Source organism: Buteo buteo, chromosome 6 (assembly GCF_964188355.1).
Source record: "Buteo buteo chromosome 6, bButBut1.hap1.1, whole genome shotgun sequence".
Lineage (NCBI taxonomy): Eukaryota > Metazoa > Chordata > Aves > Accipitriformes > Accipitridae > Buteo > Buteo buteo.
The window spans coordinates 30,233,490-30,258,182 of record NC_134176.1 but is presented as its reverse complement, the minus strand read 5'-3'; the positions used below and the strand labels follow the sequence as shown (position 1 = coordinate 30,258,182).

The window sequence follows — 24,693 nt, the reverse complement described above, 5'->3', positions numbered from 1 at the left end:
GGTGTTCACGTCTGCACAATTTTATATCATTAATAGTTAAATATCTAAAAAGTTGTTGAAAAAAAAATTCTCCCAGTAAGAGGGGGAAAAGTGATCTTAATTTAAAAAACAAACAAACAAACAAAACCACTTACATTTTATAGTATGAAAACATTCCCATATCTAGGGGTCATATAACATCAAATAGACTATCTAGGCATGGAAAGGATCTACTTCAATTTCAGAACAAGCCATATAAGCATTCAATGAGAGCCTTTGTGGTATGCTCAGTGTAGGAGTTTGGACTTGGAAATGCTTGATACTATTGAGCCACTCAAAATATTGAATCAAAAGGAGTCTTTAGCCCAAAACTTCTGCAATTTTGTGAGTGGGTACGTATAGGAAATTGTGGAACTAGTTGTTATATATATATACACATATTTGTAATGATTAGGTTAATAAATATGAAACATTTCTCAAGCATATAGAAGTTTAAAATGGAGCTACTTGGGAAAAAAAATCGAACTCTTTATGCAGTATTTAAAATAATTACTATGTAACATGCACACAAATTATGTAGTATTACAGAAAAAAGATTTCACATTTTTTCTGTAGTATGGCATCATCTTACTAGTCATTTCTACATTTTATGTATGTTCCTTTCAGCATAAGTAACAGAATTACACAAAAATCTCTGCTCATTAAAAGATACCAAAACATAAAGCAGTAATAGTATTACAGTACGGTAAAATTAATTAACAGTCAATGTGTATTACCAAAGTAACTTCAGATTCATACATTGCAAGTTTAAAGAAGTCAATAATTACCTTACATTTACTTCCAAATGAGATTTTTCATTATAATAAATTCAGATAACTTAGAAGCCACTTTCTACAAATAAGTCATCAGGTTTCATTTCACTGTAAGGCAGTACAGCTCCCAACGGTGAGGAAAGAGATTTCTCTAAAATATGCTCAAAGTAGATCTCTGAGCAAAATTTCCAAGAAAAAGGCCGTAGCATTTTTATATTAGTTCAGTCATGCCTTCTTGGGATGTGTTGGGTAGTTTTTCCTAGGAGGTATTGGTTTTGCAAGACCTACCTTCCCTCATTATTTTTAAATAGAAATGTACATGTCAATCTGCTGCAGAGTTGGGGGCGGAGGAATGTGCACCATCACTCTGGAATTTCTCTTGCACATGTGTGCTGTCCTGAATTCTGAACATTGGTAACTTTAACCTTAAGGCCGTGGCCATTTTAAATACCCAGCCCTACAGACCGAGTTAGGTGTGTTGCCTGTCCATGTGGTTTGGTACACAAGCCTTTTAGAGGAGCATGACTTTTAGAAATATCAGTGCTTTGGATGATATGCAGACTCTTTAACAATCTCTTTTTAAGCCACTTCATTGCTCTAAAAGTGCAAACAGAGGGAATGGTAGGAACAATCAGACCTGTCCAAATAATGGAGGTTTTAATTAAGTAAGATTAAGTTTACAATTTTAGCACATTGAGGAAAGACTTTCTGTGTCTGACTAGTCTTTCTTCTTCTTGACTACTTGGGGATCTTGAGGCTGGCCTGGAAAGTATTCAACCTTGTGTTTAAGTACAACATATCTGTGTTCTGACCTGCCATAACAAATTGTTATCTTTGCCAGACAGGAAAGAAACCAAGACAAAAGGTTGCGTTGATGATTTGCTACTTTAATAGGACAGATTCTTCTGGGTTTGTAAGAATGGGACTATTTGGGCTTATAGTCCTTGTTTTTGGCAAGGGAAGAAGTGTCACTGAAGGAGCTGGAAGGCATGTGGCAGTTTCGATGAAGTGCACTCTAACTCTTATGTTGATGGGTTCGGCTGGATCTGCATCCTTGTTAATTTGTGTATTCTGCCTGGTTTTAAAAAGCACTGTTCTGTCATCCCAGCCCTTTCTGTTGTCAGAGCAAGCCTGTTCCCCACCTGGCCCCTGGTTGTTACAATCCCTTTTTTGCATCCTGCTTGTCACTCTCTTGTTCTGCAGGCTGGAGGTGCAGACCTGGAAGACGAGAAAAGTAGCAAAAGATACTGGCCATTGCTGAATTCCCACTCTTACAAGGACTTTTTTTCACCCTGCAATTTTGGGATGCTATTGTCAGAAACTATCCACAGTCTTGGAAGCTTCTGGAGGGGTTAATCCTTTCATACTTGTCTTCAATGCTTTTTTGGTATTTGTGATATAGGGAACTTCTCTGGGTACATAGCTGAGATCTGTTTGCTGCACAGGGCAGGCCACAGTCTTGTGTTGTATTTAGTGTTACACTGAACAGAACCAAAGGCAGGGGGACAGTCAGGAATTAGACACCAGAGTTCCAGATTTTAAATTAACAGCATGATCAGGACACCTCCATGAATTTGGTCAGACAATGCTGCTGAGGCCACGCTACTGATTGCATTTGTACTCCACAGTCCTGAAGTCACAGCTCATGTTCCTAATCTTTATAACAAAACAGAAAAAAAAAAAAGTGTTTCTGAAAGCCAAGGGAAACCCTGCAAAAAGGTGTTGCCCCCCGTTATTTCTGATGGCTCTTGGAATTGCCTGAAGCTCTAGTTACTATAACACAGCCCTACTCTATCTAAAATTTCATTTTATGGCTCCTGTGGACAGGCTTAAAATTCACTTTGCTGTTACTGCTGTTACTTAAACTCTACAATGAGTTTAAGTACCTTGATAAGCAAGAATGTTGTTGCCTTGTAATTTTGCTCATTCTATGTGGAGGTTTCACATTGTTGTGATGGTTTTAGTACACTGAAAAACAAAGTGATAAAGTTATTACTACTATAAAAGCATATCTGAGATTTTTGATGATAAAAACACTTTGCTAAGATTTTAACTGGTAACAAGCATGCCCTGATTAACAGAATTAATTTCCTGCATGATCAAAACACAGCGTGTCCTTTATAATAGGACTATCAAATGTTCAACTTTCAGTAAACACATTTTATGCTGTAGGATTATTTTTTAATCTGATTCAGTCCTGAAGAGAGTGTGCAAGATGAAGGATGGAAGAGGCAGGAGAGCCAAAAGCAAGAAGGGTAACAGACTAAGAAAGAAGTCAACTGCAGCAATGTCCCTGTTTTAATTATGCAGAAGGGGGGGGGGGGGAAGAGAAAAGGAAAAAACCAACAGAAGATAAGAGTTACCATCCTGCTTCAACAACAAAAAATGCCTACACTTAGGGTAGAAGCAGTACTTCCAAGAAGTGACTTGAAGTCCAAGAAGCCTAACATTGCCAAGTGGTGGACTCGATGACCTTAAAGGTCTTTTCCAACCTAAATGATCCTATGATTCTGTTATACAATGCCATTTTAAATGCTGGCATGACTTCTTGGAAGTACTGCTTCTACCCTAAATGTTTTCAGCAGCAGACTTGTTGGCTGGCTGTGGGGACGGAGTGGTGGATGATCAAGTCTGTCTGTATAGAGTCTTTGGTCAAACTCCTGCCTGCCAAAGAACTCTTTCTGTAAGCTACATCTCCATAGAAGATATTTTGAGCTGTGTACTCCTCAACATAATTTTATTCAGTAGCTGCATCTGTGACAGAGCCAGGGTCTGTTTCATGTCCTGTAATAAAGCTTTCTCCACAACTTTATCATGTGGAGAAATAGACAGAATATTGTGAACAGAAAACAATAAAAAATGCTTGAGGGCATAGATATGACCACGTAAGTGTGACTGTGATCAACTTAATTCTGGTAAGGAATTACTCCCAATTTTATCTCTCAAGAAATTCACCAATTACAAAGATATAAAGAGTGCCAAGCTGGGATGCGCATCCTCTTACAATAGTGCAGCTGAGTTTGCACTTCTATAAAATATACATATAGGTGAACCTTCTAAGTCTACATGCTGCATGATGCCATCTGACCACCTCCTTGTTTGGTGGAAACTCGAATTTGTGCTTTAATTTAAGAGACAATGTTTTTACCCAGCTGAAGTTCAGATAATGGCAGTGGAATTGAACTATGTCTGTATTTCATATGTAATTTTATAGTAATTACAGTCTAGTGTGGCAGTGGTATAGTTTTTCTACAGCACTGTAGAGAAATAATAGTGCAAGATAGGATACTTTCATAATTCACATTCAACTGAATGTATTATAATTTGTATATTTAAAACACAGAATAGTTTGCTTACAGTAACATAGTTCTTAACAAAAGACTTGTGCTCCCTAGGAAACACTGTCTGAAAATACTTTCCTTTCAATACTGTGCTGGTTTTGGCTGGGATAGAGTTAATTTTCTTCCCAGTAGCTAGTATGGGGCTAAGTTTTGGATTTGTGCTGAAAACAGTGTTGATAGTTCAGGGATGTTTTCATTGTTGCTGAGCAGTGCTCACCCAGAGCTGAGGCCTTTTCTGCTCCTCACCCCACCCCACCAGCGAGCAGGCTGGGGGGGCACAAGGAGTTGGGAGGGGACACAGCCGGGACAGCTGACCCCAACTGACCCAAGGGGTATTCCAGACCATAGGACGTCATGTTCAGTGAATAAAAGCGGGGGAAGAAGAAGGAAGGGGGGGATGTTCAGAGTGATGGCGTTTGTCTTCCCAAGTGACCGTTACACGTGCTGGAGCCCTGCTTTCCTGGAGATGGCTGAACACCTGCCTGCCCACGGGAAGTGGTGAATGGATTCCTTGTTTTGCTTTGCTTGCACGTGTGGCTTTTGCTTTGCCTATTAAACTGTCTTTATCTTAACCCACAAGTTTTCTCACTTTTACCCTTCTGATTCTCTCCCCCATCTCACTGTGAGGGAGGTGAGTGAGCGGTTGCATGGTGCTTGGTTGCCAGCTGGGGTTGAACCATGACAAACACCAATTCAGTGATATTTATTCTACTACATTCCAATATAAAAAAAAATTTGCAGCAGAACAATACTAGCTCTGAGTTCTCATCTCCAATTTACTTCGGTGTAAATTCTGAGTCTCTCATTTGACACTGTATACAATATAACCTTTCAATCTCCTTCCTCCCACAGTAACAGCCATTATCCCTTGTCTTGTCTTTCTCCACTTCAGAATAAGGTCATTCTAACATTAGGTCTAACAAGAAATACAATGTATTTTCATTGATTTGTATTGTCACTGATTACCCCTTCATGTTATATAGTGATCTGTATAGTAAAGGACATTCTATGTTGTCATGCAAAGCCAGTCTTAAGGAACAGATTCTGCACCCCAGGCTCCCTCAGTTTATTTATAAGGTCTTGCTTTGTAGAAAATGAGCTTTCTGACAATAGCCTTGAAAATATTTACTATAATTAATCGATCACTAGAACTGAATATTTGACACTAGTATAGAATTTTTTCCCTGTTTTTTCCCCAGAGACTAGTGTTTCTTCATAGTCTTGTTTAGAGATTGGATCCTCCAGGGTCAGGAAAATGAGACCATTTTGTCATTTGATTATTGGAAATATCTCAGTTTAATTTACAACAGAATATTGTAAACTCATTCCATCCTGGTAGGACAGTGACTGTTAGAGAATCTTTACAAGTGTGTAACCAGACCATCACTGGCATATTTATTGTGGTTTTACTGCAAAAATTGTCAATTAGAAGAGGACCATGAAGTGGAAAACAACTGCTGAGTATCATTCCTTGGCATTTTTTTTCCATGTTCAATTTTTCAGATTCTGACTTGCTACATCCTCTGAAAAAAAGAAGAAACTGAATTCCACTTCTAAGATGGGGCACTAAGAGTAAATGAATGATTGCCTCCCACCCAATTTCTATTACATATATTTGGGATGATGCATATCTCAGTAGACTTTCTCAGGATTTGCTAGATATTCATGTCCATAGAGGTGTGTTTGCGATAGAGATTAAGTTCTTATAGCTGTGTTAAGTAACAAGAAAGCGCATGTAGGGCAATCTGAAAATGCACACTTCAAATAAGCTAGAAGGTAAAGCAAATCACTTTTCTATATTTGATTAGCAATTAATAAAGTTGCTACCTTATTCTGCCAAAATACTTCAAAACTAGTCTTTCGTTATCACTAAAGATTTTAACTTGAAAATAAACTGCAGTAGATTTATTGCATATCTGTGCTGTGTACTATTTTCTTGATTGTGCCTTGTGCCTGTTAGTTCAGCTTCTGCAGAGTGTAGGTTTTTGAGACTTAAACTGATCAATACCTACTCGAGGTCTTCAAAGCCTCTTTGGATTTGCGGTTGATATCAGTGGAACAGGGACAAAAAAATGCTTAAGTACAGCAGCGAGATAGATGAATTCATACAGAAAAGAAATCAGAGAGATCCATCTGAAACTCTGTGCTGCCTGAGTTTGAGTTGCTGTAAGTATTCACAATCGTTGAAGACAGAAATTGGGTTTAAAAACAAAAATAGTTGATTTATAGAGGGATCATACTTCTGAGGTACAAGAACTGGGACACAATTTCTTGTATTCAGGAGTCGTAGAGTATGACGTTGATGGAGTTCATAATCCTCCGTACAAGAGGGCCTTATACCTGTGAGGAAGAAATAGTGGTTTCTCATTCATCCCTCTCCATATATTTATTTACTCTTTCCATCCTGTTTTTCCTTTCCCCCCACTATTCTATTTCATCCTCCTTTTTCTTCTCCCATTTTCCATATGCATTAATGATTTGCCTGTTTACAAATATTTTTGCAAGTGAACAGAGAATGAAAGATCTGTATCAAGCTGCTTGCTTTATTTTTATTGTTTCTTATTTTAAAATATAGAGGAAATTATAGAGTGGGGAATTAGAAAATGCCAGAAAAATGTGTATCTCAAGCATTGGGATAGTTGTGTTCTTTGAGAAATAGCATGTGTTCATATAGTTAAGAGCTGAGTTTTAATTCATATGTGTGAGGTTCCAGAGTTTAGGTGACATGTGAATTCCCATCTTTTGGAGTACTGGGGAGGCGTGGGGGGAAGAGGAGGTTGTATACATAATTTCAACAACAGTCAACCCCCCCCCCAACCCCCTCAAACCCCACCCTAAAAACCACCCAAAACCCGAAGGAAAAAGGCAAGAATTACTTATCTTGTTTTCCAAACCCATCCTGAAAATAAGGGAAATGACTTGCTTAAAGTTTTCCACAAGATTTCACCTCTAGGCTTAAAACAATCATGAAGATTTTAATTGATAATGTAATTGTTTTAGAAAGTTGCTGGTCACTCACAACAGGGCTTTAGACTTAAAGTGTCATGTCAACCATAACTAAAATAAAAACAACTGGTGAATAACCTCTTTCTGGTAAGAATAAATTAAAAGAACAAATCCATACCCTTATGTGGACAATACAAAATACTCAGCTGGAAGATTTTCCTCACTGGTGAAGAATCCTTCCAAAAAAGAAACTTGATCAGGAACCCCTCTATACTATGGAAGTGGATTGTTTATCAACCTAAAGGAAAATGTACTTGGGGGTGGACGGGGAACAAGAAGGTGATGATGTTTGTTTATTTGCTGCTTTTGGTCATTTCTGAATTATATAAAAAGCAGTTTTAATTATAGTTTCTGAAAAAGCATGTTTTATAGCGCTCTCAGACCTTAACATCTTACTCTAACTGGACAGTCTCAACTAATTAGTCTTGTATTCAGGTAATGTTTCTTCACTGGTGACACTGTGTGGTTTAATTTTCCACTATTTTAGACTAGGTATGAAAGCCTTGTATTTCATTTATGTACACACTAAGAGACCTGCATCGTTTACTTGGAATTTTTATCTTCTATATCCTTGGAAATTCGCTAATATTTTTTTGTTGTTTTTTTCTTAATTTCTCAAAAACATATTGGGGTTTACTGCCAAACATAACAAATCTCACTGTATGAAGCAACTGAGAGAGAAAGCTGTAAATGTTTGAAAGAGAAATTTTAAAAGGAAATGGAATTTCCAAATCAGCTACATTATTACTCAGCAAAAATTGCACCAAGGCAAGGCATAAGCAAATATACATGTAACTGTTATTACCACAAGCTTATAAAGACATTCCAGTCTTCCTTCAGACTTTCCCTACTGACATTCTTCAGTGCCTATTTCCCTTCACGTGCCTGCATTTTCCCAGTTTTTGCAGATTTCCTCCTCTCTAGCCCTTTCACTGCTTTCTCTTCACAGCTGCTGTTGTTCCATAGATTGGTAACTCAGGCTGTCGGCAGCCAAGCAAACTCTTCACTTCCTTGCCTCCTGCAGTAGAAAATGTGAGAGTCCTTATACAAAATTTCCTCCATGCTTGTTACATTTACTTACCATAGCACCAAACAGTTAAGCAGGCCTTCCCCTCCTAATGGAAATAAGAGTGTGTAGTTACACAGAAGTAGCAGGTCTTGAAGCATTATCAGAATTTGTAATGCGTTTTTGTTTCAGTGAAGCATATTAAAAGAAAACAATAGCATATTGGTCCCAAAGTGCTTTTGAACTTACTCTACCCTCTGTTCTTTGTCCTGTTCCTAGGGGCAAGTGTGGCAAACAGCAGATTTCATCCTTTTATCATCTGGTTCTCTGAGCCTCAGAATAAAACTGATCACCACAGCTGCAATAAATAAAGTGTCTATTCAATAAGTTATGATGCCAAATATTATTCAACATTCTTCTGGCCAGGCACAGAGTCTGATGGAAAACAGCACATCTCACTTATTGCCTTCTTCCTTGCAATTAAAATTGCTGAGTAATCAGTGGATGCCAGATATGGGAAAGCAGAATGTGAATAATGCCAATTTGCTTGGTTTTATTTACATGTACTATTTAAAACAAAAATTCCTATAGCAATATGGCTTTCATTAATAATGAAGCACAGGCAACGTGTTAACAATATCAGTCTTGAAGCCTGTGAGAAATACGATTTTATGTATCTACCTGTTCTGTCATAGTGCATGATTTCTAATATCTCTTTTGTTCATGTCCAGACATTATGCAGCATTTGATTGGATATACATCTCATGGAATATATAGCACATTCTCTGATAGAAACCTAAATAGTTCAGTTCTAGCATTTGGGAATACACTGTACTTTTCTCTGACTTAATGGTTCAGCCTTTTTGACTATCATGCAAGGAGAAAAATGATAGTGTGAATCATTTGGTTAAAATTGTTGCAGTCCAAAAGTACTTGTTTTAAATGCATTCTTTCTGAATTTTTTTTTTTAAAGTTCTGTTGTGGTTTTTTTTCTCTTTGTTTTCTTTTTCTAGGCTGAGGTTCAGCTATGCTATCTGGAAGCACAAAGAGATGCTGTTGAACAGATGTCCTTAAAGCTGTACAGTGAGCAGTACAACACTAGTAGCAAGCGAAAGGAAGAGTTTGCTGATATGTCAAAAGTTCACACAGTGGGAAGTAATGGGTAGGGAACTATTCTTTTTGTTGTTTTATTCTCACTGATCTGTATTTTTTTTTACATGATATACTTTTTCTTACTTCTAGTTAACCAGGATTTTTCTTCCTAGGCCAAGAGGCAGGGGAAAACTCTCTCTCTATATTTATTTTTTTCATATATGAATGCAAAAAATATTGGGTTCTGGATAATTTATCCAAATCATGGTTTGTTCATAGGACTACTTAACATTATTTAATAGCAATCCATTGTTTTGATTTTAAAAAATGTAATGTGTCCTTTTGCTTCAGGCTTTTATCCTCCAATGGCTTCATCTCTTTTGATTTCTTAGCATCTTCCAAGGAAGCAACTTTATAATGTATTTATACCTCTGCAAGACAATTCTCTGTATTCGTTATTCTACTAGTGACTAGGAAATATGAATATGAAGCCATTTGCTTATAGTTCACCATTTCAAATATCCCAGTTTTGTACTTTTCTAGAAAGCTTTAATTTTAACTGTTTTCCCTTGACTTGGTCTTCTCAGTCTGTTTTTTAATAAATGTAAACATACATAGCCCCACACATACATATTTTATATATGTAAGTGTATATATAAAAGCACTCTTTTTTAATAGCTTGAGCAAAGACCCTTGGACAAATTAATTACTGGACTATGCTAAAGTGAAATCTTGCTGCCAGTCCCTTTTTCACAGCCAAGAAAACTTGTAGTTCTGATTTAAGGCTTTTTCTTGAAGGTATTTTGAAAACCATATCTTCCCAACTGCTAGCTCCCCTAAGTGAACATAAGAACATACCTGTGAGTTCATAACAGTGTAGGGCAAAAGCAGTTCAAAGGAGCCAACTATTGTTCATTATTTGGGTACATCCTCACCTTGATAGTTTTCTTGTAACTAGTAAACACAGTAGAACTTTTGCCTGCAGTTTCCTATGCAAGGAAAGTCATTGACCAAGGTGTTCATGAGTTCTTTTTCTCCAGAACTTCCTTTTCCAATTGTTAACTCAATGTCAAGGTCTTGGAAACACAGTTTTATTAAATTACCGACTGTAAAGATAAATGAACCTTGTAAACATCCCCTCTTATTATACGGAAAGATGACTGTTTTAGAAAAGTTGATGTGGGCTAATTATGTAGGATTACTGAGATCTTGATTACATATGCAGAAATCTGTCAGATTCTCAAACACGCCAGTGCAGCTAGTGCCAACCATAAAAATAATTTGTTCAGAATTGGTGTGTATATGTATATAAAGGTGCACTGGGAGCTACATATTCAAAAACAGCTTCTAATTTTGCAGCCACAGTTGAATGTGAGCAAGACTTAAGGTTGGAATTTTGTGGGGGACGTAAGAGAGTAAGGCATCAACAAACATTTGATTTTATGGAGGATAGAGGACATAAAGCTTTAAGCCTCATGAAAAAAAAACAGTTTATAACTCTACATACCATATATGTAAAGCAAATAGGCTCTTAAATGTACTTGTTTGCACTCATAATTACATGCTTATTACTGGGAATGGTAACCTACTAGTGTTCCCTACCTTTTCTGTGCCGTGGCCACCTTTCTGGGCCCTTATAGCCATCCCAGCCCTTAGAGGCTCAAGAGTGGCTTAAGGGCCCCAAGGACCTGAAGGAGACAAATACAATACCATGTATTTAGCCATTACAGAAACCAGGGTGGGCTGAATTCAGATGGAAAACTTCCAGTTGAACCAGTCTGAGGTATTGTATTGAACACAGTGGAAATGCCTTTCAGCTATTTGAAAATACAGTTGATACATTTCCCTACTACATAAAAACTGTGGACCAAAAAACTGTGGACAGAAATTCCACAGTAGGATGACCTAGCTAGAGACTGAGATCTCTACAGAGAAGGGGCCATTTGCATAACTGGGAAAATTAGGGTATCTATCCATTAGCTGTTGTGGAAGTCTGGCCTAAGAGAAAGAAGAGTGAGAACAAGAGATATTGTAGATGGAGAATTGTTTATATAGCAGGGGGAAATACTTGAGAGGTAGCTTTGTGCAGGTAGCTAAACTGAGATAGGTAAAGTAGTATCTGTAGATAGGGTGATATAAGTGGGTGTGTAAAGAACAGATTTCCTGCAGAACGACACTCCTGTTACAACAGCGATAGAGCGGGCTTACATGTATCTGCATGAAAATGGCTAAAGTGAAAGAGAAGAGAATGAATATCCACTGCAGGAGAACACCAGCTAGCCAGGCAGCAAGTGGTAACTGAGAGTAGTTGAGAGAAGCTGCAAAATATTACAGCAAGTCTGGCTGGAAATATTGCATCCCCTCAAAACTGGGGAGAAGTTTATACAGGTACTATTGGGAGATATGGATACGATATTACACAACATGAAGGCCAGATCCTGGGATCCTGTCATCACCTAGTATTGGGCCTTCATGAATGAGGCTTTGAGATAAATGCATTAGAGGTGGCTTCAAGTATGCACCGAATATAAGGCAATTTTAAAGCTGTTAAGGTCAGAACTCTGATTTCACCTATATCCTTCTAATAAAAACCTATGAAAGGAGTTCCAAAAAATGACGACCCAGAAACTTGGAAGAATTTTTTGTCTGGCTGAATTTTTTTGGTAGGCATACCAGTGTGTTTACAGTACTTCTAAATACCATGTGAGTTATGCCATCAAAGAAATAACACAAACTGGAAGTGTGTGTTAAACATGGGGAAAAAGGCTGATGGAAATAGCTTCACATTCCTTTTTATTTATTAATGCCACAGACGAACTGGTTTTCTCATGAGAAAGGTGCTCATGAATTTTCATTCAAAATAATAAATTGATGTCCACATTTTAAGAAATATGTTTAGGGTTCAAGGGATTAGACATGCAACTCTGCATATCTGATTCCCTGTTTACCAAGATAAAATATACTTCTTAATGTCATTTTAGTTATTATGTAGCTAATGGTTTTAGCTTATTAACCAACAAACCCACATTAAGGAAGCCATAGTTACCTGCCCTTTAACTAATATTACAGCATTCTCGTTGGCAATGTTTGGGTACTTCTAATGGGGGAATATTTTTTGCAATAAACAGATGACCTAATTTATTCTTTTTTTAGCAGTTGGTGGATTTGGATAATCAACCAGAATTAAATCTTTTCTATAGTTCTTGCATCTGTGACACATCAGTATTTCAAAAGTTATGCTTTCCCCAATTCTGCCTGTGGCAATATGGAAAAAAAAAAAAGATCTGCTAAGCCCAGAAAAAATAGAATCTGAATAAAAAAGCAATATTCAATATACTACAGAAATACTGACAGGTACATTTTAATCTTAACCTGTCACTGATCCTACAATTGCTGGATTTCCTGAATATCTTTTTAACGGCTTAGTAACTTACGTACTCTTCCAAACAGTAATTTGATAGTAATCAGTAGATCCATCCATTTAGATGTGAGGCATACATTTTAAAAACAAAGCTTTTTTTTTTTTCCTTTCTAATATCAGAGTTATTTTAGAATAATTAAAAATATTGCAATCAATTTTTTTTAAAAAATTGATGATGCCTTGTAGGCTGACTTCACTATCTTTAGGCTCAGGCAAATAACTGCCATAGACAGTTTGCTTAGAAATGCTCCCAGATGACTTTATTTTACAGCAGAAAAACAAAAAAAGAGAATAGTCACAGTATGTAAACTATGGGGGTAAAAAAATCCCTGTTACATCTTGCATCCCTTCCTGGTCTTTTTCCAGTGAATCCCGTTTCTCTCACTCTTCATTTTGGCTTGAGTTCCTGCTTAGAACTTAGGTAGAAATCAAAATGTTTAGCTGTTTCCTAGTGCTTATCTGGGTTTTATAAAGGTCAGGGAAAAGTGCTTTTATGTATCTTTAAAGGATCGTTTCATTCTATTACACCAATAAATGGACCAGTTTGGACTGTAACTAAAATGTGGTTCTATAGATGCAAAGCAGGTGTTTGAATCCAGCATATCTTCTGTTTCCCATCATCTTCATATCTTAATTTAGATTTTTCACTGCTGCAAACCATCCAAGTCCAACTGAATTTGTACCAATTTATAGGACATGAAATCTAGCCTCTTATATCATAAAATATATGTTTTAATAACTGCCTGTCAGCTTTATGACTTTGGATAATATTTGGATAAGATGGAAGGGAAAAAAACGAGCAGTAGATACTGAAGATTTAGAATGGTTATACTGCTTTCTGAGGAAGGGATAAAGATTCAGTATCACTGCAAATATACCATTCAAAATGGAGTTTAGTTTTATTTTAGTTTCAAAATGATATCTGAGTCAAATACCTCCTGAAACAGGAGAAAAGCCCTGAACTCCAAATGAAACTATTATATTTCAACAATAGTAACTTGCCCTTTTATGCTTGCTCTTCTTTATAATAGCATCATTGCTTACCTTCTCAGGGCAGCAGGCAATTTTAAGTAAGTGCACCTCATAAATTATTGAGTAAAAGTATACTAAGTACAGTGGATTAAACTAAAGAGTTACTTCAGAAGCAGGAATCAACACTTGTGCATTATACAAAACTTCCTTTGTTGTCAACTCATTGAAAATAATACCACAGAAGGAAAATGCTTTCTTCTCTCTTGCTTGCTTTCTTGCAGAAAGACAGTTCTACTTGTCACAACTTTATCTATAAGCTTTCAAAATTACCATGCATATGGTACTCTAGCTAATAACAACTGAAACTGCAATAGTATTATTAACATTAAAAACATGTTTAGTTTATTGTTTCTCTGTTGAAATACTGCTAATTTTTTTAATGGCATTGCTAAAAAAGTTGCTAATAATTGGAGAAATTAGCTTTAGTGGAACATGCACTATTGTTTCATCAATATGCAGGTTTTTGATACTACTGACAAGGCTTTTGTTAGTTCCAATTTTGCAAGTTTGAAGATCCCTTTTCAAGGGGTATCTTTTTGACGAATGTGCAGTTTTTCAGCATGTACCTTCTGTCTTGTATCACAGTGTTTTAGAAGAATCTATGCTTTACTTATTCACTAGGCTTTCAATAGAGAATCACATTAATCCTTTTAAGCTCCTTATTCTAATGATTTATTTTGTTGAAAACCGTAGTGATCCTCCTTTGAATTTTAATGATTGCTGGCTATTCAAGGATTCATTGTTTTGACTTCCTGTCCTTACCTTTGTTTCTTACATGTCTGTAGGGAACACCTGTCTAATACTGTATCTGGCCTTAGTTCTCACTGGCTTACCATATTCACTCAAGCCTATCTTAAGGCGTTAAGTTGAAATGCTAGCTACTCATCCATGAAAATAAACGTAGGATATTTACAGAGATAGGCAGATAGACAGCAGAGGGATGGCTGAATGGATTGAGTCATTTCTCGATGAAAATAATATTTTTATACGAATTATATCAAGATGATTGTTGCAAAGTTTGCTCAATATAAAATCAGCACTTTAAAAACCATTAAACAACAACATCTATGGGGGATTTCTATTTCAAAATTTTTGAAGTAAATGCAGTATGCCAACAGTTGTCAGGATTTGGCATCAGCCTCTGAATTTAGGTCATGGCACCGGCTTAAATTGGATTTCAGTTTTCATTTTCATCCACTCTGTATAAATACAGAATGTCTCTTTAGAAATATAACTAGGAACATCATGAGTTTTCAAGAATATATTATTCTAATACAAGATTTTAACAACTACACAGTATTTATGCATAATACATTTTGTTCCTTATCTACAGCCTTTTGGACTTTGATTCAGAATACCAGGAGCTCTGGGATTGGCTGATTGACATGGAATCCATCGTGATGGACAGCCATGACCTGATGATGTCAGAGGAGCAGCAGCAGCATCTTTACAAGGTTAGCGCTACCGTTACTGCCTTTACCTAGCTATAGAAGATCTGATTAGCTTGACAAGTCTTTCTCTCACAGGATATCGCTGCGTTCATTGTATGTATCATGGTGTCTATTAGAATTCCCTTCCCTGTCCCCAACCTCATTTCCATCCCCTGTGCGCTGACAGGCTGCACCGACATCATAATTGCAAGAAAGTTCCCTTTATCACATTCTATTTGGTGTAATTCTATAGAAGGACAAAGATTTGTCTTCAAGATGAATAGAAATAAATGAAACTGCATTAATAAATAGACTGAAACAAAATGAAGGAAAAAAATGAAATGGTAGCATTTAACAAAATGTGTTTTGATTGGAGCTTTCAGCTGGATTTTTATCCACCTTTCAGACCTCATCTGGGAAGAAAGAAATTTGCCTTGATTTTGGTTTGCTGCTGCCAGGATACAGGACTCTTCCAATTTAATTTTTATTAGTTATACATAAAGCAGACATTGTCATGTTAAGTCATCACCCTTGCTTGTGATTTCAGCAAAATGATTTTGAACTTGCATATTGATTATAGGGTCTCCTCTAACATATACATATATATATACACACATGCATATGGTTTCTCTTATTTGTCATAGCAGCCTTAGCCCAGAAGCTTTATCACTTATTTAGATAGACAATAGTTTTAAGAAGTTCCCCAAAACGTGTGATTTGATCCTAAAATTGATTCAGGCTTCACTGTGTGTCTGAGAAGCTGTAGTCTACGGGTCTGAGGGGTGGTGGGGGAAAGAAAGGAGGGGCTTTCGACAGAAATATCAGGCTGCAGTAAATCTTCCTCATTTAGGCAATTTTTATTGGAGTAATTCTGACAGTTGTCATCCTTGAATTGCTTTGAGCATATGGCATATTTCAAAGAGCAGATTGTGAATCATAAAAAATAAAATTAATAACTAACCACAGAATCAGCAACAGTATAATGACAAGAAACAACTACCCTCTAGCTTTTTTTATTTCTTACCAAATAAATGGTACATTCAAGGTCAAATAGAAGTTGTTTCCTTTCTTCTGTGATTGCATGATTTGATAATTTCTGAAATATAATTTATTTCTTCTTGCTTTGGCATCCTAATTTCTTGATGGTCTTCTTGCATTTTATTCTTTCTAATTTTAGTCCTTTTATTTAAAATACCCAGTGAGAAAGGGTTGTCACATGAGTTAAAATATGTTTATAAATGGAAATATGGTTCAGATCCAAACTATTTTAGGCTGCAAGTGAGTTTAATTCAGTGGCCTCCATTTCTTGCTTTGACAGTAATTTCTTATTTTTGCTAATGTCTTTTTCCTAACTTTCTAAATACTTAATCAGACTTAATCACAAATTAACACTCCTGGCCTTGGCTAGGCTCAGAAATAACCAATGTCAGAAATGGCTAAAAAGTTTCTTGTGAATCTAAAATAAGGAGTTTTGGTAGTGCCTGTCCATGTAAGACCAGCTTGTACCATGCCTAATATAACCACTAGTTTTAGTCATAGACTAAAAAAATCAATAAACATAAATTTTAAGGAAACAATCCATCCATCAATATGAAAAGAAGCAAAGCTTAAGCAGCCAGCCCAAGTATTTTAGGTGCTATTTAGGATAGTTCCCTTTCTGATATCGAAATGTAACCATTAAGAATAATTATAGATGGTAAGGCTGGGATAATAGTGCATGGTGAGAAGAATAAAAGAGGGCAGCAATTTAAGAATTAGTTTGCATTACAGTATGGCGGCAAAATGAGGAATACTGTATATTCAAAATGGGAAGTAATAGTTTCTTAATGTTATGAAATTCTGTATTATGATAGGCACGACACTTCTGAAAGCAGAAGGTTTGTACCAGAGAGAGTAGCTGAGTCGGTAGGCTGTGCAACACAGACAAGCCAGCACTGCTTCCAAAGCACAGGCAGCTTATTTGTTCTGCAGTTTCCGCAGGGAGGTCATCTGCCAATTAATAGACCCCCCATCTCAAAAGTACCTGTCTGGTCACTGCAAAACCACTTGAACAAGGGTAGAAACAGACTGCCTGCCCTCCCACAGTGAATATTGTCTGCATATACCTTTCTAGTGAAAGCAGCAAGCAAATTGTTAAGGATTGAAGGAAAGACTTAGCTAGAAATGTGGAGTTGGGTTAAGAGATGACTAAGCGAGTGTCCATATAAAGCAGGAGTATTTGCAGGTGATGTAAAAAGCTCGAGTGCATAGAATTAAGATCTGTTAGCCTTTCAAAAAAAACCCCAAACCCCAAACCCCAACCCCAAACCCGCCTCCCGAAGAAGTGTTGAAAGCCCCCTAATTTCAGACATTTAAAAGTAGACAAAAGAAAAGGTTAGCAAATGTAATTGAGGGAACAATTCTGCACTAGCAAAGGAGAGATCAGATAAATCACTCGGTCTTTATCATCCTTAATTGCAGAGATTTGTGTAACAATGAATCATGCCCTCAAAACCAGTATTAATAGTTTTATAAAACTAGCCTAGTAAACCTCTCATCTAATCGATAGTGACACCCTTTTTATTTGGAGGCTCTTATACAGAGTCGCGGATGGTCTAGTGCTCACAGCTAAGGGGCAGGAACACTGCCTATGCTTCACAGGGAGCACAGCCATTCTGGTCTGTAGGGAGAGAAATCGTAAAGAAAAATTCAGGCAGCTATTATTAGCACAATTCCTCAATGATGTGGGGTGTTACGAAAACACAGGTCTTGCTTTAGTTACTCTTTATCAGTTACAACTTCCAATGTGCACCTGCTAATTGCACTCTCTGCATTTTGGTGGCTTCTCCTAAACCCACAGATCCTTCTTCTCAGTTATTGAGCTGACAAGTAATTGCACCTCTGAGCCAGCTCAGCAAGCCGCCTCTGCCAGGGAGCCTGCTGTGGTATCACTATTACCAACAGTAATCATTGCCCCTAAGGAGTCTATGAATGGGCAGCAGCAATGATAAAACAGGTAAATCGGAAGGGAAAAGCATACATTAAAGCAGCATAACGTAATATATAAATGCTAAAATTGCATATGGGAAAATAAAATGTATTTTCATGGTTAGACTATTTTCCCAGTACTCTATTTTCAGATTTAATATAGATTTAAGTCAACTCTCAGCTTAATTTTGTTTTGTAATATTCCGGGAGCGTCATAGTTTTTTATTAGGATCCTTATTATCTCTCTTTAACTAGGTTTTATTTTGCCCTTAATATAACAGGAGCAGCACAGCCGTATTTTTTTTAAACTCTGAATATGTATGTATGACTTTCTCTGGATTTCCTAGATTTTAGTGCAAAGATTTACAAAAAAGGAAAACTATTCTTCCTCACTATGCTCCCCCATAGCCCTAAATGATTTCAGCTTTACAGTCTTAAACTAGCTAATGATTTTGAAAATCAACTAGTGTTTGATAAAATGGCAGTCACGGAATGAATTGCTGACAGTTTATTTGTCCTCTAACGCTTTATCTATTAACTAAGAAAAAATTAAAAGGAGCATTTCCATGTTTTTGGACTCTCGCTTCTTTGTACTGCTGTAATAGCTCAGTTTAATGCCAAATGTATCATGTTTATTTCATTTTAATCTACTGCATGTGAGCCTGATCTCATAAGCTCTAAGTACACAGAACTTGCATTGACTTCAGCTGTATTCATATGCCGTTACTGGAGGATCAAACCCAAAGAATTTAAACTCTGCTAATTAGCCCTTTAGTGGGAACTTGAGTAATTCTGTACCTTGAATGTTCAAAAATGAAGCAAATCAGTATTTACTGGAACTGTGGAGATTAGAAATGAGTATACTAGGCAGAAACGTTAATGATAATTCTTTCCATTTTCCTCAGAAGATTAATTGCAAAACTTAATTGTGTTAGATTAAAACCCCATTTAAATAAGTACAGTATGATTGTTAAAATTGTTAGTATGTTCAGAATAAAATTAACTAAACTTTTTAAAATATCAAATAAAAGAAATTATATTTTTCTGTCTGATTACAAGTGACGTATGGTGTTTTAATAGAAACTGCATAAGCCCTAAGTCTTGCACTAGTAAGTCTTCAGCAATGATGGTCATGATAGATGGAAAAAGACCCTTATGTAGTAGTGCAAAGACTTTGAAAACATTTCGTTGGCACGCCTTTTGAACAGGTTAACTGCTAAACTATTCATCAAAGGGAAGCGATGCACCGTATTAAATAGCATGAAAATGCACATCAAAAGCTAAGGCTACCTTTAAAAAAAAGTTGAGGGGAAAAAACTCTCCCGGCAGTTTTTGTTTCCCTCCTGGAAGCTATCCCTCCTCGGAAGGTGCAGTTCGTTTTCTCCTCTGGGTGTGCTGCTGCTCCATTGTGCCTTTTGCTCTGGCTCAGCGTGCTCTGGCCCTGAGTGGATCAAACAAACCGTGGTGAAAGTTTCCCTCATTTGCATCACTTCTAGACAGCCTTGTCGTACTCTTTGCTGACAGGAAATCACTGTCTTTGTCACCTTTTTTCAGTGATCTCCTTTTGGCAGAGATTGGCCATGTGACCAGGATTAATCACAACAACAGTTCTGGCTCAGAACTCAATGACATGTTTTCCTCAGCACTTCAGTAATGGTGTAGAGGAGTCAGTAGGAAATGACTACATTAATTTCAGAGTGAAAAGATAATTAACACTTAAGGACTAGTGCTATAACCTATGGAGCTATTATTCAAATTAAAACTAATTTATTGCAAACTTGTGGAAAAAAAAAAAACACAAAAAAAACCCCAAACCAAACTAAAAAACCCCGTCCTTTAATGCAACTGTTAAAATAATCTTACAAGAGTCCTCCAGTTTAAAAAGAAGCACAAACTATATTTAACGCAGTAATATAAATACATAAAAACTTAGACATTTGAAACTGGAGGCTGAAGTATGTAAAGTGCTTACTTAGATGATATGAATAGGATACTGGCAAACAAAAGCAGCAGTGTGCTCCTAGAATGCTGTGCTTCAAGGAGTTTCCTTGGCAACAGAAATGCAGTTCCAAAAGTAGACAGAACTTTCCTCAGAAAACATACTATTAATAACAACCTTCCGGAACAACTTGGAACAATTTGACTACTTGGCAATAATAATGCCAAGTGTTCTGCAAATTAATCTAACACATAACAGTTATATGTTTCTCTTGCCCATAATTCTCCTGAACTGGGGGACTGAGTTCTCTGCTGTTAGAGGATACAAATGTGCAAAGCGGTTTCAAATGCTGCACAGAGAGAGGGCTCAAATAGCAGCAGCCTATAACGATCAATTAATGTGCTTCATATCATTTTAACTTGTAAAACAGATTAGTTTAATTGGATTACTTTGTTCTATTTAAAACAAGTCCTGCATACCTACTGAAGCCACATTGTAGTTCAGTCTTTATTTCAAGCAGATTTTCCGTATAAAGAAAACTTATTAAAAGATTAACAGCCTGTAGAGTGATATATTTGGACAATATGCTTAGGGGATTGGTTATAAACTGGAAAACGTGAAGATTTTTGCTCTTGCGCTGCATATTCTGCACGGTCCGGGATGCCTTCTGCCTGTCTGGTAATCTGTCAGTGCCTGCATGGAGCTGCTAAGACAGTCAGTGGGAGATGATCATCGTCACTTCGGAGAAAGCTCTCAGCACACTGCAGGATTGAGCCCCTTGTAGGTAGTAACTACTAATCTGCTATGCATACAGTATTTTTAGATATGTCATCATTTCCGTATGAGCCAGGAGAATAAACTAATTTCAGATTTGCCTTGCCAATAGGAATCATTAGAATTCCACTAAAGGCCATAAGTTTACCAGACAGGAAAGGTAGGCTGTGCTACTACCTCGGCTTTTCCTGAATTCTTAGAACTAAAGGTTAAAAGTAATCAATATCTCATTGTGCAGCCTGATAATAAGTAATAACCATGATGTTAAAATCTAAATGATTGCAGATAGCACTTAGGTGTGTTGACCCATTTGGAAGGGCTTTTTAATTGCAATCAGAATAGTCATTATAGTTTGCTAATAAACTTTTAGGCTACCTTGCAAAAATCCCCACCTTTTTGAAATATGAATTTAATGCTATTAGCAGATTATGTCCCAAATTATGTCCCAAATTATGTCCCAAAGTGAAAGCTTTTAGTTTATCTGAAAAAGAATATGTAACACTTAAAAAAAAAAAATTATTCTGCTAAATAATATCAATGGAGATATTCATTAGCAATAGTAAATTACCTCACTTACTTATGTCTACATGCATGGATTGGTACATGCCTTAATGGAAATTATTCTTTGCCTTTGACACTGTAGTATGTTTTTAACTGTCATGTATAGTAAAATGACTGAGCTAAGTTTTGCACAAAGTTCTGACTTCAGTTACTGTTCTTCACAAAATTTAGTAATTTCCATGTGCTAGGCTGTTGTTTTGGGTTTTTTTCCCCAACGGATTAAGAACCTCTATGACTTTCCACAGTAGGTAGGAAAATCAGCTGTTTTGTATGAGAGATCTCAGAAATGCCTGATACCCCAAGCAGCAGTAAAAAATCTGACTGCTATTAGAACATCAACTAAATGAGTTCAGGACCTGACACAGCAAAGTTTCCTAGTCTCTTATTGCAGGGGGTGATGAAATCGGTTAACTTTTTCTACACAAGTAGTTTCATTTCAGTTGCACAGGAGAACAGAGTGAAAACTCCATTGTGACACATCCTATAACAACCAGCTCATTCTTCCGTGGTCCATATGTTTAGCTTTGTAATATGATTAAATTCCTTGCTACTCCTGGCAAATTTTATATTTTAAAAAGCAGAAGAGAAAATAATTGTTGGTGAAAAATCTTACTTAAAGCAGAGAAATGTTAAGTTTTAATGTCTTATATAATTACAACAGGAAAACACTGATTACCATGTCTACAAAATTACAAAGGAAGTCTAGAGAATGGATAAAGAAAGAATGTGAAAAATATTTTTACATTTTCTTGGTTGCTTCCATAATATATGTCAAATGTAAATGTGCATTTTTAAAGGCAGTGTTGTAATTTCTATGGAGCAGACTCCCCATATTTCCGCAAGAAGTGGCTTCATGCATTTCACAAGAGTAAGTGGGTTTCTCCCATTTCTTCCCAGCATGACATTGAAGATGAACTTCACATTGTAGCAAAGCAGTATTTACTGAGCTTGTAGCAAAAGCCAGCACAGCTTTTGGGAGATTAAAGCAGTGTGTCTAGAATGAAAGAGGCATTCGACTTCAAAACAAAAGTAAATGTGTACCACATAGCTGTCATCACCATTCCTTACTACAGCTGCAAAACGTGGACAATTTACAGTCATCACGTCAAGCATCTTAGTCAACTCCACATGCTCTGTCTTTGTGCCCTTGGTGGTATAAAATGGTAGGATAAGGTCCCAAGCAGTGTGACCTTAAAGCATTTTCAAATACTTAGCACTGAAGCAATGGTCTGGCACGCTCAGCTGTGGTGGTTTGAGTGCATATGTCCAGCAGTAAATTAACCAAAGCCATTTTCTGTTCATCAAGCATTTTTAGTTTTTAAAAAATGGAAATGGCACCTTAATTCACCCCAAAGGATGATGAAAATTACAACCTTCATTGCTTTCTATATGCTAGGACTGCCTAGTGTCCAAACAAGGTAGAAGGAGCTCAAGATTGGGCTCAGATATATGAAATTATTCACATTCTCTAATGAACAAGTAAGAATAGCTGAAGTATAGCAACACTCTGGCCTGATGATTGGACCAAGAGTCCCTAAGAAAAGGTGTTATACTTGTGCTGTTACACATGCAGTCAAACACCGGGGACAACAATACCGGTGCTGCAATGTTCTTCGATGCCCTGAACCAAGTAAAGAGGCCATATGAGACTCCAAAACATGGGTGTGTTCTGATTTACGTTGTTCTTAGCACAACCTTTCCAAATTTTATCCTTTTGTCTAAAGGAGTTTAGGTTATCTGTATTCTCTCGTTTCCTGACACAGTGGATCACATGCAGACCACATGTAAGCAGTGCAGAGTCCTAGGAGCTGCCCACTCTGAGGCTAGTATTTAATGTATTACGGCAGATTTTATGAAAGTTCATATGAATCAGCTGACTAAAAACATCTCGTGAAGTGGTTTGTGAATTTGCACTCACAATTCACTCTTAAAGTCTCATATATACAGTGATGCCAAATAACAGTGATCAGCCCTCTATAAAAATAAAGACATTCAGAGAAGCCAGGACTGGTTTCTCTTTATCACACTGCATCTCAGAACATTTACGCTAATATTTCACACCCTTTGTTCTGGGCTGTGAAACCACGTACTACCTTTACAATCTTATACAATGACTATATAACACAAAAAGGTCTCCATCAGGTCAGACAATAGTGTGTTCTATGCAGTTGTCCATATTTTTCCTCCATGAGGTTGTCCAGTAATCCTGAGCCCACATAACCTTACCGAAGCCATAGCATCCTGCCTCAAGGAGTCCCACAGGTTTAGGCCCACGCTGTGACGAACCACCTTCTGTGCAGTGTGTCTGTGTGTGTATGTGCTCTAAAGCTGCCTCCCACTGGTCTCACCAAATGATATACTGAAGTAAGATGAAATTAGGGGTGTTAGCAACACAGTGACAACATAATTCTTGAAGTTGTGTGTGGACATGTTCTTGGGGTTTTAGCAGCTTGGTAGATTAGGCTGTTTTAGAGGCATGCAGACAAAAAAATCACTAGCAAAAAATATACAGGGCAATAATATTACCCTATTCCTCAAGTTAGTTGCCAATTTTTAATTCACTTTCCTATTTTTTCACCTCCTACTCCAGGAGAAAATATATTTTTTTCTAAACTCAGAGGGATTACTTGCTTTATCCATGATGTTGTGCTTCATAAAAATAATACAGGAAATACTATTTTCTTTCCCAATTACTCCTCATCAGTATACCTCATAAATAATCAATACTGTAATGTTACTTTTTAAAAAATAAACAAAAAACAAATGACCACAGAAAACCTTTTTAGCAGGTTTTCTATATGAAACGCAAATTCACTAAATCTCAATAAACTTGCAGTGGCAGTACATTCAATGCATACCTATCTAAATTATAAAAAATAAGTTGCAGTGAAGTACACTAGTTTATAATCTCCTGAATTTTTATTTGTATGTGTTTTATTTTTATTTTTATATATATATAAAATATATTATATTTATATACTGAAAATATGTAAAATATCAATATAAAATATTTCTTTGTATACATTTGTAACCAATCAAATCTGTCATTATGTCGAACCCTTTGTGCCCCACGTTGGGCGCCAAAAAGGACTGTTGTGGTTTAACCCCAGCTGGCAACCAAGCACCACACAACCGCTCGCTCACCTCCCTCGCAGTGAGATGGGGGAGAGAATCAGAAGGGTAAAAGTGAGAAAACTCATGGGCCGAGATGAAGACAGTTTAATAGGTAAAGCAAAAGCCGCACGCACAAGCAAAGCAAAACAAGGAATCCATTCACCACTTCCCATGGGCAGGCAGGTGTTCAGCCATCTCCAGGAAAGCAGGGCTCCAGCA

The 24,693-nt window shown here is 36.9% G+C and overlaps 1 protein-coding gene across 2 annotated transcripts in view; it reads left to right on the top strand.

Moving 5' to 3' along the window:
* The window catches only part of AKAP6 (A-kinase anchoring protein 6), a 236,655-nt gene that overhangs the window by 135,654 nt on the left and 76,308 nt on the right, over positions 1-24,693 (top strand). For both annotated transcript variants that reach the window (XM_075030308.1, XM_075030307.1), the window contains exons 8-9: positions 9,158-9,306; positions 15,023-15,143. In XM_075030308.1, coding sequence (XP_074886409.1) covers positions 9,158-9,306; positions 15,023-15,143 — 270 coding nt within the window. The remainder of the gene's footprint in view (positions 1-9,157; positions 9,307-15,022; positions 15,144-24,693) is intronic.